This window comes from Prenolepis imparis, unplaced genomic scaffold (assembly GCF_030444845.1).
Source record: "Prenolepis imparis isolate NDT839.2.m4 unplaced genomic scaffold, iyPreImpa1.0 SCAF_8, whole genome shotgun sequence".
Taxonomy (NCBI): Eukaryota; Metazoa; Arthropoda; class Insecta; order Hymenoptera; family Formicidae; genus Prenolepis; species Prenolepis imparis.
The window spans coordinates 10,315,271-10,332,401 of record NW_028141166.1 but is presented as its reverse complement, the minus strand read 5'-3'; the positions used below and the strand labels follow the sequence as shown (position 1 = coordinate 10,332,401).

Sequence of the window (17,131 nt, the reverse complement as noted above, 5' to 3'; positions counted from 1 at the left end):
TACAATATTATAAATCAATATATTTAAAACAATTGAACACTTTATATGTAAATTTATCAGGACACCTGGTCTCGATTTAACACGAAGAGTTCACTGCCCCTGGTTTCACAAACTACTGATATATTATGGTATCTGGATTCAATATCTAACATTTGAAATGACACCGAAAAACCAACAACTTTTAGAACAATTAGTTACTATTGTGGTGCAATGGTGCGCACCTAATGTACATATCTCTTACTTATATGTAAAAGCATTACTAGATAAGACTGCACAAAAGGTGTTGCAAACTCTTAAAAAAGAATGTCCCACGCACCCAATATCCCAGATAGATAATGATGAGGACTTTAATAAAGGGAAAGATAATAATATCGATTACAGTCGTTGGGATTACGAAGAAATATTACAAATTTTGAATATAACCAAAAAAATTATATTCTCTGATAGATATTTCCATAAATTAAATGCGTTATGGTCAATAAACTCGGACTTAAATGCTTTTGAAGATATCGTAAGTTATTATATTATGCAAGTTATTATAATAAATTATAATAATGTTTTGTATTATACTGTATAACTATATGTTCACTCTCTGTTCTTCAAATATATAATTACTTTTATCATTCTTATTTGTGCCATAGTTTAAAATAAAAAGAGACAGCCAATATATATTTCTATTAACAATATATCACAGTGTAATGCGAAGATTCGGCATATCCTCTCTTCTACATAAACACTGTAAACTTCAAATATTTTTTAAATCAAAAGAGTAAGTGCAACTTTAATTTTGAAAAGAAAGAGGAGAAAGAGGGAGAGAACTATCTCATCACTTTGCTTTTTTATTCTCACATACGCATGCGCATGTTTTATATTTTACATAATCTACATATATAATAATTTACATAGGGCATGTTCCGATATACACTGCCAGTACTGAAAATCTATAGTTTACGTTATGTATATTATATATTTTCAGTACTGAGACAGTGTATATCGAAACATGCCTATAGTTTATATATTTGTCTTTCAGATCTAATATGCTATTCTTAATTTGTTTTATTTTCGTAAATATGATTTAAAGAACATAATTTTCTTAAGCATAATATGTATTGCTTCTTTTATACAGTAATTATCATTAATCACGCGCGCTTGCGTAATTAATGATAATTACTGTAAAAGAAGCAATAATGCATATTAATTATGCTTAAAAAAATTTAATGTGTGTGTGTGTGTGTGTATTGCCTGTATGTATATATATATTTTTAATGTTTTACTGTTAAGTAATACGAGAAATGAAAAGTATTTTTGTTATCGATCGAATAACGACGATATATTATATTTGGACAATAAAATAAGGACGGAGAATCATAGTGTAGATCAAAGAGATTACTTACAGGTTAGTTGGCAATTATATTTATATATAACTTCTATTAATTTATGCGCTAGTTAGTATAGTTTGCAAACAATTATAGACCTTGGTAAAAATATGTTAAACAAATATAAATTTTATTTTATAAAAACGAGAAAATGAGAAAAAATAACAAACAGTTTCTCACACACACATTTTCTCATCTGTAATCCGAATTTTATAAGATCTAATCTTAAGATAATATAATGAATTAAGATAATACATTTTATTGCACTTTTTAAGATATAATATCTATTTTTTTAAGGTTATAAAAAGATTAATTAAATTTTTGAAAATCGAGTTAAATAAAGTTTCCTCACAAGATATAGATGTGCTGAATAAGCTAATGTCGGGGAATGATTTAAGTATCTTAGAATTGCAATCAATGAAGGTAACTTACTCTATACTATTGCGTACTAATATATAACATGAATAAACACTGATTATACAGTTATTTATTTGTAATTAATATTTATTATTTATTAATAATGTTATATTTACATAATTATCTGCAATTTAAATCCATATAAAAATCAATTTAGAAATTACTTGAAAAGAGAAGTATTATTAAATTCTTGTGTTTTATATATACATATGTATATACAAACACATTTTCCTTGCAGGTCCTTATTAATTTTATTCCAAGAAAAGTTCGAGAAGAAAGATTGGTAAACATAAAATTTGTAATTGGAACGATCGTAACCCATTACTGTAATAATGAAACTCATTTTGGGGTCATAGTTGGTTGGAATCTTAATTATAATCCATCAACAATAGACATTAAGTTTAAAATTTCGAGTTCTCATTCAAATCTGTTCCGAAAATGCGGAAATTTTAATTGTACAGATTCTTTGTGTCATACGGAAAGTCCATACTACGCAATTTTATGTAACAATAATAAATTTTGTTACATAGGACAAGGTATATCATTAATTAAAATCTATAGTGTCATATATGAAGTATATAGTATAATTTTTAAGTCACTATCTATACAAGGTGTCCGTAATAATTGCCCCACATCTCGATCGCAAAAGATCTTTTCTACTCTGTTTAATCCACTCTATCTGCACACGAGAAGTCGTGCGATCATTACTGGAAATTCTATATAATATATAAACAATGAGAAAAACCAAACAATTAATTATGTGTTTGAAGAGATTTATAGATACACTCTTACAAATTATATATTCTAGAATCTCTTTCTTATTTTAGTTCAGTATAAAATATCATATATTTTTTTATTTCAGAGCAGATATTGAAATGTCGCTCACCAACATGGATCGATCATACAGAAATAGGACGATATTTATGTAGATTTGAAGGCAATTATTATGTACCCAATGATTTGGTAGGAAAAGATTACCCATCTGATATCGCTATAATTAATGGAATGAGGCACAATTAATAGTTTATATTAGGCTGGACGCATACTATTGCAATTTTTTAATCAAAAGACAACTCCATGGCTTTCTGACAAAAGTATCGATCGACTATCAATTGACTGTGGGCCGATTTCACCATCTCCGATTAACTCAATCGATCGATTAAATTATATCTTTGTCTCTTTTCAGCTACGTTCTTAAAAAGAGACAAAGATATAGTTTAATCGGCCGATTGAGTTAATCAGAGATGGTGAAACCGGCCCTGTGTATTTTTAATCAAAAGCTAACTCCATGGCTTTCTGACAAAAGTATCGATCGACTATCAATTGACTATGTATCGACAAAAAAGTCGATCTCTGATACTGTATAAATTCAAATATTGTATAAAATCATAATAACAAAATATTATTAATAATAATAAATATCAAATATTTCGTTCACATACATACATATATACATAATACATACATATATTATATATATTATATTATATTATATATATTTTATATTTATTATTATATATACATATATATACATTATTGTATATATTTATATAATATATATATATATATATATACAATGTATAAATATAAATATATTGTACAATATTATATATATATATATATAATAAATATATTAATTATAATTTAATTTTTTTTTAATTTGAATTTTTGAATTGCAGTTTATATTTATTATATTAAAAAAAAAGAAATTAAAAAAAGAAATGATGAATTTGTGTATATATGTATAGGTATGTAAAATTTTTCACATATATTACGTATAAAGAAGTTTTATATATAGAGATAATACTCATATATTATGAACTTTGTGAATTATATTGTATATAATCTTGCTCACACACTATTTTCCGGGATAAATAATTGATTGATCATGAATTATATTTTTGTACGATTTAAAAAATTCCTTTGCCGCGAAATATAAATTTGCGATCTAAAAAAATTTTTATTATAATATTGTACAAAAATTGTCTTATGCATAATGCCAAGTCTAGCAAGATTGCTGATTAAACCGTCATTCCCGGATTCTCTTCTCTCTATTCGTGATTCACCTATCGTTTTGGTATGATTTCCATCTTTTTATTTCTACTTTTTATAAATAAAAGTTAATTAAAACAAATTTATTTATTTATTTATTCATTCATTAAATTTATTATTTACTTATTTATTTATAAATAAATAAATTTTTTTCTTATTCCAATTAGATATTTTATAGAAAGAAGAAACATATATTTCTTCTGAATGACATATTTCACTCGACGTCATAAATTCGACATGAAATTGCATAAATTTTACTTGTTATTTTCGGAAAAACGGTGACACAATTGCCGAAAAGCAATTGACAGTACCATAAGAATATACGAAATTTATTTTATTAAATTATATATATATATATATACATTATTATTAAATTAATATTCTAATTTCTTTAAGTATTGGTTCTTAATAATGTTTTATCATAACTGAAATCACCGTCACAATTTCAAAAAGTTTATTACATATTTTTTCCTGTAGCTTTCTTATTCCTTACGGTTTCCACGTTATTCGCTGAAAATATTCCTTTATCACGCCTATAATAATAAAGTATCATTTACGATAACTATTGATATGTATATAGAATACACAATAACTGTAGTTTACTTTTGTCGGTCATGTAAGCCATACAAACATTGTTATTGGATCGATAATTGTTACAGTTACATGGTCAAAAGCGTTCCTGAGTTAGTGAAAAATGAGAAAACATTTCCTATTAAAATAATCAGTTTGTATCAAAATTAAATTTAAAAAAATCGATCTGAGAGATTGATTCGAAATCAAACATTCCTATTAACAAATGGACAAATCTAATAAATACCGCAGTGTTTTTTTGTGCGCTAGCATTCTGTAATCAAAATTAGTTATATAAAATCAAGAGATTCGCGTTCGTTACTAAATATATAAAATCAAGAGATTCGTTTCGATTATCTGGCAAAGTGTAAGATTTAGTCTTTGCTCAATTACTACCATGGCTACAATAATGTCTTTGCCTTACGAAGTGATTGTTATCATTCTGGAGAAACTCAGCATTAAGGACATCGAGAATTTCAGCTCCACGTGCAAGAAATTTAGACAAACAGAATGGGGTAATATACTTTGGATAAAAAAATTCTATCAAAGGTAGGTCACATTTATATTATTTTTTTGCTAATTCCTTTATAGGGCGCATCAAGAATCTGACAAAATATGAAATTTTAGATCTATATTTTTATTTTATTAATTTAATTTATAAGCACTGATAGTATAACTTTTCTTTATGATAAAAAATATAAAAAGTTATATAATCTTCTGAATAAAATAAATGTTTACAAAATCTATATATAATTTTATATTTTTCATTTAAAAAAAATTCTTGAAAAAGCGTTCCATTTAAAACCATTTAAAAAACTTTGCCAAAAGTAAAAACCTCGATCATAAATGTTAGTAACACAATTTTTCGCACTTCTTTTTACACACATTTTCCCTATAATAAATATTACTTCTTCAAAGCTTGCCTCTAATGCAGTGACATTGTTTAATACAATTTTGAAAAATTATATAAGGTATCTTTTCTTTTAATTTTAGATGGCCTACTATGAAAAGAGTTTATACTAGCATAAAAAGCGAAGATCTTCATCAAATCGATTTTAAAAAACAGCTAAAAGCAAATGCAAAATTTGCGAAAGAAATGTGGGAATTTGTATATCATGTATTCATGGATAATTTAAACGATGATAACAAGAGAGATTTGGTTTTAAACTTTCTTTGCTCAAATGTATATTCAACGAATTATTTTCTTCTTCTAGATGAATTTAAAAGAATGTTTTCACAATCTGCACGGTACAACTCAATAAATTCTAAATAGATATTTATAAATAACACAATATTATATATACCAATGTATTTAAACAATTAACGTGTTACGCAATTTGTATGTAAATTTGTCAGGGAACCTGGTCACGATTTAACGCGAAGATTTAACAGCCGCCTAATTTTTCGATTACTGAGACATTCTCGTACTAAGTATAAATATCTAAAATTTATAAATAAACCCAGAGAACGACAATTTTTAGAACAGTTGGTTACTATTGTAGTACAATGGTTTACACCTTTAAATCATGTCTCCTACTCGCATATACAAGCATTACTAGATAAAATTGCAGAAAAGGTGTTGCAAGCTCTTAGGGAAGAATGTCCCACGCATCCTATATTAACGGTGGCTAATGAGTACTATATTTATTGGAAAACCAGTAATATCGATTGCAGTTATTGGAATTATGAAGAAATATTACCAATTTCGTTTATAACCGAAAGAATTATATTCTCTCAAACATATTTCCATAAATTAAATCAGCTATGGCTAAAAAACCTAAATCAAGATGTAAATAATGTAAGTTATTATAGTAATTATAATAAATTACATGTTATTATAATAAATTTAATACATGTTGTAATAATATATTTTGCATTATTCTGTAGAATAATTCTGTATTCACTCTGTTTTTCAAATATAATCACTTTTGCCATTCTTATTTATGCCATAGGTTTCAGGAGGCAGCGAAAGACTATTTCTACTCACAATATATCACAGTGTATTGCGAAGATTCGGCATTTACTCCCTTATAATAGGAGGCTGTTTGCTTCAAATATTTTTGAGACCGATAGGGTAAGCATAACTTTAACTTTAGAGAGAGAGTACGTATTTTTTTTTTATTTAGCATATATCATATAATCTACATATGATGAATTACATAATTTATATATTTATCTTCTAGATCTGACTTTAGCCTAGTTTTAATTTTTGTATCATTTATGGAAATAATTTAGAGAATATAATTTTCTTAAACATCTGCATTTTTTTTGAGTAATTATCATATTGACTACGCGTATATAATGTGTTTGTTGTCTGTATGTGTATATATATATATATATATATATATATATTTTTTTTTTTGTTTTTAGTAATACAAGCAAATTAGAGTATTATAGTTTGGATTTAAGACACGGTCGATTCTACTTGGTGCCGAATAATCGTAGTATAGATAAAAGATGTCACTATAAGGTTGGTTGCCAATTATTTATTATATAATCTCTATTAATTTTAGCAATAGTTAATATAATATATAGAAATCAGTTAAAGAACTTTATTAATATAAAGATATGTTAAATCAATATATTATTCTTTATATAAATAATAAGAAAATAATAAGAAGCAGTTTCTCACATTTCTTCGTCTGTAATCGGAACTTTATTAGGTCTATTTTTAAGATAATACATATTATACTTCTTGGACTTTTTTAAGATATAATATGTATTTTTTTTTAAGACAATAACAAAATTAATTGACTATTTGGAAAACGAATTACACATACTTCACCCAGGGGAGGTAATAATGCTGAGTCGTATGCTATTAGGACAATACATAAATATTTCAGACATAATGATGGTAACTTTTACTTTACTATGTCTATTATTGCATACCATTGTATAACTTGTATGAATAATGAACACTGTTTATATAATTAGCTATAATTAATATTTATTATTTTTAATATTTATTAATATTTAATATAAATATTAATATTTAATATTTATTAATATTTTTTATATTTGTAATTATCTGCAATTTAAATCGATATAAAATTAATTTTGAAAATCACTTATAAAGAATAAATATTAGTAATTATATATTATCTCTATAATGTTAAATTTTCCTTACAGTGGTTTTGTGACTTCACGATTCCAAGAAAAAAAATTCTAGAAAAAAGATCGGAAAGAATAAAATTTGTGATTGGAACAATCGTAACCCATAGATGTGTTGATGAAACTCACATTGGAGTGATAGTTGGTTGGAATCTTTATTATTATCCTCCATCAACGTGTATGACGAGATTTAACAATTTCCCGATTTTATATTCAAATACGTTATGCACAAATCGGAAGTGTGCAGATTCTACATGTAATACGCATAAACCGTACTATGTAATTTTATGTGAAAATAACTTTTACTGTTATGCGGAATACGGTATATCATTTTTTCAAGTTATAGTAATATATATATATATGAAGTATAGCATTATTTGTATGTGTGTGTGTATGTTTGTGTGAAGAGACATTATCTATATATATATATATATATATATATATATATATATATATACAATATATATATTAGTATATATAATATATAATATATATATAGAATATAGACGATGAGAAAATCGAAATAGTTAATTATGCGTTTATAGAGATTTATTATAGATACACCCTTATAAATTATATATTCTATAATCTTTTTTCTCTCTATTACAGCATAAAATATATTTTTTTTTATTTCAGAGAGTGTATCGAAATGTGACTCACCAAGATGGGTCAATCATAAAGAGATAGGACGATATTTTTGTAGATTTGAAGGCAATTATTATGTGCCCAATGAAATGCTAGCGAGAGATTATCCATATGATGTCGCTCTAATTAATGAAATGAGGCACAATAATCAATTGTATTAAAAAATTAATACATATTATTCATATTTTAAACATTTTTATAGAAATTATAAATATTTAATTATGAAAATATTTCATATAAAATATATTATATTTAAAATAATAATAATATATTCTATATATATTTTATAAAAAATATTTTATATATTCTATAAACAAATATATTTCACATATTTATATATAATATATATATAATGTATTATTTAAATATATTATATTTATATATACAAATATTTTTTTCACTTTTCTTGTTATAATTAAACTTTTATAATTTTTTCTTATTTTAATGTGTAAAGATAAATTAAAAGATTAATTTAATTTTAATACTTATATAAAATAAGACTACATCTTGTCTTCTTTTATATATCTCTAAATAACATCGACTTGTGAACAAACACTGTTCGCTCAATTTTTTTAAATATACAATTAGTTGTATATAAAGTTATAATAATATGAAATGCACAAGATGTCTAATATAAAAATCTTGATCATCAATACGTTATATGTGTATATTATATTATATTTTTTTATATTTTTGTATTATATTCATATATTTAATTGTATTTTTTACACATTGACAAAAGATATCATATTTTTTTAAATTAGCATTTTTGAATTTCAGTTTATAATATATATATATATATATATATATATATATATATCTTATATATCTTATATATCTTATATCTCATAGAAAAATTAATGGCGCGCTATTAAAATAGTCTAGTGTTTTTAAATTGTGAAAACTCTAGAAATTCCCTATCAGTACATCCAATAAACTTACAGATTGTTTATCTATGGCAGTCTTCACTCTTCAATTCTTAATTCTATGGTTGAATTTAGGTGACTCGTTTACTGTCTGATTGTCTGATAACCGGATTTTTGTCTCACATCGTGAGCGAGTTTCCAATTAATTTCAAGATGATAAATACATTCCGTCTGATATCTCGACAAAACCTTCATCAATTTCGTCAATTTCACAAATGGTGAGATTGAGATGTCTCTAATACGAATGTATATAATTATGCAAACTAGTATGCTTACATAACCTCATTTGTTATCATCATTATTTTAATTCGAAATAATATAAATAATATAAAGTTTTATTCGGTAAAAATTGAATTAAAGAAATAATTTGAGTCAGTAAAACGATGAAAAAAGTCTAGTAGGAAATAGTGTTAGGTAACTTACTCGAGTTGGAAATATTCTTAAAAAGAAATGATTATTTCAATGATATATGTATTTGTTTAAATGTTTAGCATTATTCGACGAGCGGAAGCAGCGACTGAACCTACATCGTCGATTTCACGACCACCACCACCACCACCACCTCCTCCGGGTGCTGATAAACCGGTGGATCCAAAAATCGACAAAATAGCTAATGACATAAGCGCTCTCAATCTGATTGAAGTAGCGCAGCTCAGTGATCTGTTAAAGAAGCGACTAAATTTACCAGATGCACCTGTCATGCCTATGGGAGGATTTGCTGCGCCTCAAGCCGAGGTAACTTTTGTATCATCATAATGTTATATATTGTATATATACATTGTACAGAAGAGTTTCATTTGTATGAAACATAATTCTTCTTTGTCAAAATATTAAGTTCTTACTATATTTAATTAAAATTGGATTTGCTGCCATGCTTCAGGCACCTGAGGTAATCTTATTATGTTTAATTAAATGAAAAGATAGTGGAAAATAGAATGAAGTTTTTGATAATTTTATGGGAAATTTTTAAATCGTTTCAAGTTATTTAATATTCTTAATTTTATTCTGCTTAGGAAGAAGAAGAGCAAACGCAAAAGAAAGTGCAAACATCGTTTAGTGTTAAAATGACAGGATTTGATGATAAACAAAAGGTAGCTCTAATAAAGGAAATAAAGAGCCTGTTACCAGACACAAATCTCGTTCAGGTATTAAATTATCGACTTTTTAAATATCAAATGTAATATTATTGAAAATTAATTTTCCTATATGTGATTCTAAAATAGGCAAAGAAGTTTGTCGAAAGTTCACCTACGATAGTGAAGGCGGATATGGCAAAAGATGAAGCAGAGAAATTGAGAGATTCTCTTTTAAAGGTCGGTGCTAAGGTCGAAATCATATAAAAAATCATATGTGTGATTACATATATTGTTATGTGTATCTGTAATGTTATATAGTAAAAATTTACATTCACTTACATAGCGAGGCTTTCTATTACTCCTATATTGCAGAAAACTGTATTCCATTTTTATCACATATTTATAAGATTCTGTCATTCGTCAAATTGTTTCAATATATATAAATTGTGTAATTAATATATTTTTGTCAACCATGAAATTATCTCGCAGTAATGCAATATAATATCTTTTTCCTTTCAATTATTGAATAATATTTCCAAACTTGTAATCAAAGAAGCATATATAATTTCATAAAAATATATTAGAAAAATGTGCATTCTCTATTTATATACACAATATTTTGAAATTCCATTTTCATTAAAATTACTTTCCTTCAATTTACCATCTTTTTTAATTGCTCATGATGGTTCTGGATGAATACATTGTATGCAAAGTTATTTTATATTAAAATCATATCATGTTAAATTTTTTTAAAAGCTACTGGATGTTTCTCTCTTTCTAAATCTTGTCAACTTTGAAAGAAATAACCTCTGTATCACGATGCAGAGTAATGTTCACTGATAGATAAATGATATAAAAAAAACTATAAAATTGATAAAAACGATAAAAATTGATAGAAGGTTACAAAATTTACATATTACATTTAAAATACACATTTCTTAGGTGAGAATACATTCCTTATAAAATATAGCTCAATTTATTTAATAAATACCTCACAATTATGTTCGATGAGAAAAATTGAAGTGTCCATCAGCAACTCGAATATTCCAAATATCTTCTTTACTTTCTACGTATTTTCACTTCTTTACTTTCTACGTATTTTCAATATATAAAAACTACACGATAGCACAATCGAAAATCGAACAAATATTCCAAAGTACTTGCGAATTGAACAAATGGCGCTGCAACGGCCATATTGATAAAATAAGTGCCGTCTCATACGTTCGCGGGGCCCCGTTCCTTTCACATCTCGCAAAATTTCTAAAGGAGTCCAGATAAAATCCCCCAAAATTTTAAATAAATTTATATGCTGTAAGAAACGCATTTCCATATATACATATTTTACAAAAAAAAAAAAAAAAAAAAAAATTTGACAAGAGTAATCGCTACAGGGATACAAGAAGGATCGATCGTCGACGAGGTGACGCTACTGTCAGCCACGACTACTGCCAGTGCCAGTAGTACTGCCACGATGGCCGAGGAGGCTGACACAAACGATAACGCGGCGATGGAAAGTATAGCGCAAAACATCCTGGAGGTGGGTATAACTCGGCGACGATTAACGGGACGGTTCGCGAGGAAGTCGCGGGATAATCAAGGGACGAGGTCGACGATCAGTATTCGCGATCGGCGACGCGATCGTAGACGGAGGTTAACCACGGAGTTCTCTCTCGATCTTGACAGGTCAGTGCCGGAGGTGGCGACCCGCCGTCCGCGGCCACCGAGGTGGGCGCGCTGCACTTCCAGGCGTCTCAGGTAATCGCGAGGCTCGAGCAGGCGGTGGAGAGGGAGGCCGATGGCCTCCACGGCGGCACCACGTGGAACAATCCCTCGGGATTTCTGTCGCAGCCCAAGAAACCGGACGAGATATTGGCGTTGATACAGGTGAGCGAATTACAGGGTGTATGTGTGTGTTTGCTATTATGTTCTATGTTGCTAGCAGAAGCCGATTGGCCGTTACGGTAGCGCGATAGCGGTAGGTGATTGCTTATCACGTGGCGATGTGTTTTGCCTTACGTCCTGTTGCAACAACGATGCAGTATAAATTTGCAACCAAGTAAACATGAATCAGCGATCACAACCAGGATGCATATTTTTTTTCTTTGAATGATTTGCTTTTTAGGAAACTTGATGTTCTTTTAAGAAACAAGAGATATTTTCTATATTATATAATTCTCTTTTTTTGCAATCAATAATTTATTAATTAATTTTTTCAATAATTACGTAATATGAAGTAAATTAATATTATAATAAGATAGATATCTTTTCTTTCTTCTTTTACATTATTTTCTTTTGATTGTCATGTGTGCATGTGTGTGTGTGTGTGTGTGTGTATTTTATTTTAATATTAATAATATTAATAATAAAAATATTGCATTTCTTTCATTTCTTTTATACGACTACAAACCATATGACTGATAATAATTAATACATCATGGGAAAATAGATTTCATTGGAGAATTTCTATTCTGCAGGATTTGGTAGTTCACGAGGACGCGCCGCAACCAGTTGAAGGATCCCCGGACGCCCCGATCAGCCAAATCACGGCTCTGCCAACTCTAACCGATGCAGCGAAATTGGCCTTAGTCACGCACACCGTTTCAGCTTATGCGATAGCGCTACCAAAGTCACACGCACAAAAACTCGCCGGACGTCTCGCGGCCGACACGACGAGATGGCTCAGTCACATCTTCCGTTTCGTCGACTGCGCGTCCTCCTTCCACGAGGATCACCTGGAGGGACTCGTCAGGGTGACCCGGCTCGCCCTGCACCGAAAATATCCTCGATACATGGAGGAGGGCTTCACCGCGCTCGTGTCACAGACTCCTCTAATTTACAGCTCGGTCGCTGCGCCCATAGGCGTCGTTCAACACTTGTGCAGACAGGTGATACTCCTTGATCCTTTATTCCGCTTCGTTCGGAATCGATTATTGTAGGATATGTATCGCGAAAGAGTTTGAAGATCATTGATTGAAACTATATAAAGATTCGGTTGTGTTTTTGCAGCTCTCTTTATCGCTTCAATGCATAAGACCAATCCCACATAACACCATGTTTGGCTCGAAACATACCATGGACGTCTCGGCGTTGGAACGACGCTTAGCGGAGGACACTCAATCGAACAATGTAACACCGTTGTTGGTACTAGCCGAAGCCGGTTCGGTGTTGACGGGTCATTGCGACAATATTACGCGATTACGAGCGATATGCGACAAGTACAACGTCTGGCTACACCTCAGAGGACATTCGCTGGCTGCGCTCGCGTTGAACAACTCGGCGAAAGATTTGGTAATTATTGCATAGTGTGTTATTAACAGAGTTTGGCTCATTTCTTATCATCGTCAAACGTCTTTTTTCAATCTTTTTGTTTATTTTTTATGTTGCAGCCGTCGAAAATAGCGGACAGCATTACATTACCACTCGGCACATGGCTAGGTATACCTTCGCTACCAGTAGTTGTATCCTTCTATGTATATCTTTATTTATTTATATATATTATATATTTATATATATCATCTTTTTTACATATATTATATCGATCAATTATTGCTTCAATTATTCTTCCTTAATATTCGCTTATAGACATTGTATAGATTAGCAGATATTAAAGGAGGAAGGCCTACACCGAGAGATACTACCCTGTCGTTAGTCTCAGGACTGATGGCGGATTCGCTGTCGAGAAGATTACCAACTTTACCCTTGTGGGCCGTTTTGCAAGCTTTAGGTCGAGACGGAGTATACAACAGATTTAAAAGATGTTTCTTGGCTGTGGAAGAGTTGTACAATAAGATTAAAGAGTTCTCTTGCATTAGAATATTGGTAAGTTTCTCCAAAAGAATACACGCTCTTCGCTGAAGAAGAAAAAAGAAACTATACTATATGAAATCCTTCTTCATTCTCTTTCAGAGTCAACCGCCAGGCGGTGAGACGGAGTCTTACACTTTAAGCGAATATCTCGTAAACAATCCTATAAACAATTTACAGTTATTCGAAGTTGTAGCGAGCGCGTTAGTTTTCCAATTTGTACCTGCGCATAAGGATCTTCAAACCACGGAGCGCGTACTACCCTATTACGACAAACTAAACTCCTGGTTGGGGCAGATTCTTCAGAGGGACATTGACAATGTACAAATAGAACTTTGTGATATAGAACAGTGCGGTGTCGCGATTCGTATCTGTCCGTTGGAGAATCCCGATCAGCCGCCTACGACCGAAGATATAAATAATCTAGTGACCTGTCTTGAACAACAAATAGTAAGAATATCTTGGATTTCATCTGTATTCCTACCGAACGTATAACGTATAAATGTATGTAGCACTTTTTATAATCTGTTTTTAAAAGAATAACTTAAAGCATTTAACGTTAAAGATGCGGTAGAAATACGGACAGAATTAATTATCTAACGCTAATTGTAAATTCGTCAGTAACACCATCGTAATTTCGTTGAATAGGAAATATTGCTAGCGACAGTGGAACACAAAGACACCTTCGTGCGTTTAGTCTCGGAGAATGATTCCTTACATTTAGTGGAGATGCCGGGTTGGGCGGGTTTGGGAGGTGTGCGTTACGCACCGCCTACTTGGATTCACGTTATGACCGATCAGGCAAAGGACGAATTGAACAAATTAAATGTGCAATTGGTCGAAATGCTACGCAGCACAGACGCCGCATTTTCCCTAGGAGAAGGCGCAGACGGCTTGGCTTGCGTACGATTTGGCATGGTGACGCAAGACACGGGTAAGGCATATAAAATGCATTTTATTTTTTAACACATATTACTTTATCTTTCATCGGAAACGCTACAATATTATTTCCAGACGTTGCCGAACTGTTATCCTTAGTCTTACAAGTTGGCCAGGAGGTTGAAGCCAGTTCTAAAATGATGGATACCATCTCTGAAGTAGTTAAGAGAGGCATCGAGACGGCGCAAACCGATCTCGAGAGGGAAAACGCGGAAAAATTGTGGCAGGAGGGTATCCTTAGGCACGTCCCTGTAGTAGGAACTTTTGTCAATTGGTGGAGTCCTATTTCGAGGGAAACTGGCGTTCGCGGTCGTAGTTTAAACTTGCAAGCTGGTAATTGTAAATTTTATATAGAGACGTTCACATACACAAAATGTGATCATCTCATAATATGAGATATAATAATAATATATTATATATTAAATAATATATATTATAATATATTATATAATATAATAATATATCTCTAATGTAATACTTATCTGTTGAAATAGGTATTGTGGAGAGTACGGAAAATATCTACAAGTATCACATGCAACTGCAACCCAACTTCGCGAATAGCAACGGTTCCGGTGCCAGAACTCCGCCCCAGCCGCTAGTGCAAACGCCAGTCGGTGCTAGTAGTCAGAGCCACAGTCGATCGTCCAGTCATTCTAGCCTACAGAGCGGTAAGAGCATGCCTCTGATAAGCAATGCCAGTTCTCAGCCCCAGGTCAAGGAAGAGTCGGGGGAAACATTGAAGTCGTAGTAAACAGTTTTTACTGTTACGATACGTCGAGAGCACACATTGTTTCCAAGTCGTCGTTAATCTTGGTAAAAGAGCGACACTATACTTTGAACATGAAACATTAAGATGTTTCCCATCGTCAGGTACTCTTTATATCTGCAAAGTATTAGACCGTAAAATATCTGTACAACTTGTTTGCTGGATAAAACAAAAAACGCGCGCGACAGTTTTAATATTTTCCTTGCCGCTAATACTTTCGACCAGCTGTTTCTCACCGGAGATCTTTCTCACCTTCTCACGTAATGTCTCTTTTCACAAAATTCGCTGTTATATTTTCGCTACTAAACGATCGCGACTTAATCCATGTACTTACTAGACTGATACACGTATGCGATGTTACTTTTACGATAAGTTCACGCGTAACAATTTTACACTGAAAAATGCCTGTCAAACTTATACGCGTATTCGCGATTTTTTACGATGCTTCGGCAATCGGTTTCGCAATCGGTTTATATTCCTTGTGGCATGTCTTTTTATTCCGGTTACCAGCGGTCCAGTCACAAAGATGCAGAAACAAGTACGAATCTTGATTCACACTGTGAAATGTAATGAACAGATTCGTGACGATTCCACGAAGAATGTAAATAAATGCAAATTTTCTCTTAACAACGCGAATTGCAAATAAATGCATAGCCTGGCAGTAGCTTTTGAAACAATAAGAATTAAAACAAAATCATTTTCTCTTTCACATCAGTTATCTTCTGCTTCTCCTTCTCATATCTTATTGGTATTAATTCGCACTTGACGAAATATATTTTGACAGATATATATATATAATTTTTTTTAGAATATGTTACAATAAAATGATTTATTGTTGAATATAGTAAAGTTTTATATATAAAATATATTAGATACTATTTAATTCTCTTATACTATCTCAAAAATGCTTATAGTCTTTTTTTTTTGTCAAAGTCATTTAAAAGTTTTCCCCTTTACTCGCTAACTCTTTTACTCTCTTTAAATTACTAATCTTTAAATTGATTATTCGCACTTGTTAAGTTTAAAATTTTCATAAGCACAATATTGTAATTAAAATGTAATAAACAAAACTTTCTTTCTCTCCTCTCTATGTATATTTGTATCTTTTATGAAAGATTATGAAGAATAGGTATTTGTATGAAAATATTACGAGAAAAGTGTTCTGAAGGTATTTGAAAGATGTAAGCAATGACTCGCCAAAGAAAAAACTTATATTCCCATCTAAATAAAATAGAAAAAAAAAATGATCTATATTATTGCTCTTGTATTATGTAATCGATGATGAAATCAAGATGAAATATTGCAATGATTAAGATCAACAATTATATACCGCGCAATTAGGAGATATTCGTAAATTGTTGAAAAATGTCGAAGATGAAAAGAGATCGAGCAGTATGTATATTTATGTACCAAAATTGTTGTAATAAAGTATTGCTAATGACTATGAAA

The 17,131-nt window shown here is 30.2% G+C and overlaps 4 protein-coding genes across 5 annotated transcripts in view; 3 read left to right on the top strand and 1 right to left on the bottom strand.

Moving 5' to 3' along the window:
* LOC145939779 (uncharacterized) overlaps nt 1–11,702 on the bottom strand; it is a 24,139-nt gene extending 12,437 nt beyond the window's left edge. For both annotated transcript variants that reach the window (XM_083044374.1, XM_083044373.1), the window contains exon 1: nt 11,165–11,702. The gene's annotated coding sequence lies outside the window, so the exon portion shown is untranslated. The remainder of the gene's footprint in view (nt 1–11,164) is intronic.
* On the top strand, nt 4,813–6,604 carry LOC145939311 (uncharacterized). The gene is made up of 3 exons (XM_083043543.1): nt 4,813–4,964; nt 5,772–6,213; nt 6,599–6,604. Exons 1-3 carry the CDS (start codon nt 4,813–4,815, stop codon nt 6,602–6,604), a joined length of 600 nt encoding a protein of 199 aa, XP_082899669.1.
* Nucleotides 9,156–10,513, top strand: Mrpl12 (mitochondrial ribosomal protein L12). The gene is made up of 4 exons (XM_083043672.1): nt 9,156–9,315; nt 9,589–9,832; nt 10,111–10,242; nt 10,321–10,513. Exons 1-4 carry the CDS (start codon nt 9,251–9,253, stop codon nt 10,435–10,437), a joined length of 558 nt encoding a protein of 185 aa, XP_082899798.1. The 5' UTR covers nt 9,156–9,250; the 3' UTR covers nt 10,438–10,513.
* LOC145939778 (pyridoxal-dependent decarboxylase domain-containing protein 1) lies at nt 11,579–17,131 on the top strand. Its single transcript, XM_083044372.1, has 10 exons — nt 11,579–11,710; nt 11,857–12,057; nt 12,648–13,058; nt 13,180–13,461; nt 13,560–13,631; nt 13,756–13,992; nt 14,080–14,427; nt 14,626–14,911; nt 14,992–15,249; nt 15,411–17,131. Exons 1-10 carry the CDS (start codon nt 11,645–11,647, stop codon nt 15,662–15,664), a joined length of 2,415 nt encoding a protein of 804 aa, XP_082900498.1. The 5' UTR covers nt 11,579–11,644; the 3' UTR covers nt 15,665–17,131.

Coding starts and splice junctions, on each gene's coding strand:
- LOC145939311 (XM_083043543.1), top strand. CDS start 4,813: ATGGCTACAATAATGTCTTTGCCTTACGAAGTGATTGTTATCATTCTG. Junction 4,965..5,771: donor ATAAAAAAATTCTATCAAAG/GTAGGTCACATT, acceptor TAAATTTGTCAG/GGAACCTGGTCACGATTTAA.
- Mrpl12 (XM_083043672.1), top strand. CDS start 9,251: ATGATAAATACATTCCGTCTGATATCTCGACAAAACCTTCATCAATTT. Junction 9,833..10,110: donor TTGCTGCGCCTCAAGCCGAG/GTAACTTTTGTA, acceptor TATTCTGCTTAG/GAAGAAGAAGAGCAAACGCA. Junction 10,243..10,320: donor CAGACACAAATCTCGTTCAG/GTATTAAATTAT, acceptor ATTCTAAAATAG/GCAAAGAAGTTTGTCGAAAG.
- LOC145939778 (XM_083044372.1), top strand. CDS start 11,645: ATGGCCGAGGAGGCTGACACAAACGATAACGCGGCGATGGAAAGTATA. Junction 13,993..14,079: donor TCTCTTGCATTAGAATATTG/GTAAGTTTCTCC, acceptor ATTCTCTTTCAG/AGTCAACCGCCAGGCGGTGA. Junction 15,250..15,410: donor TAGTTTAAACTTGCAAGCTG/GTAATTGTAAAT, acceptor CTGTTGAAATAG/GTATTGTGGAGAGTACGGAA.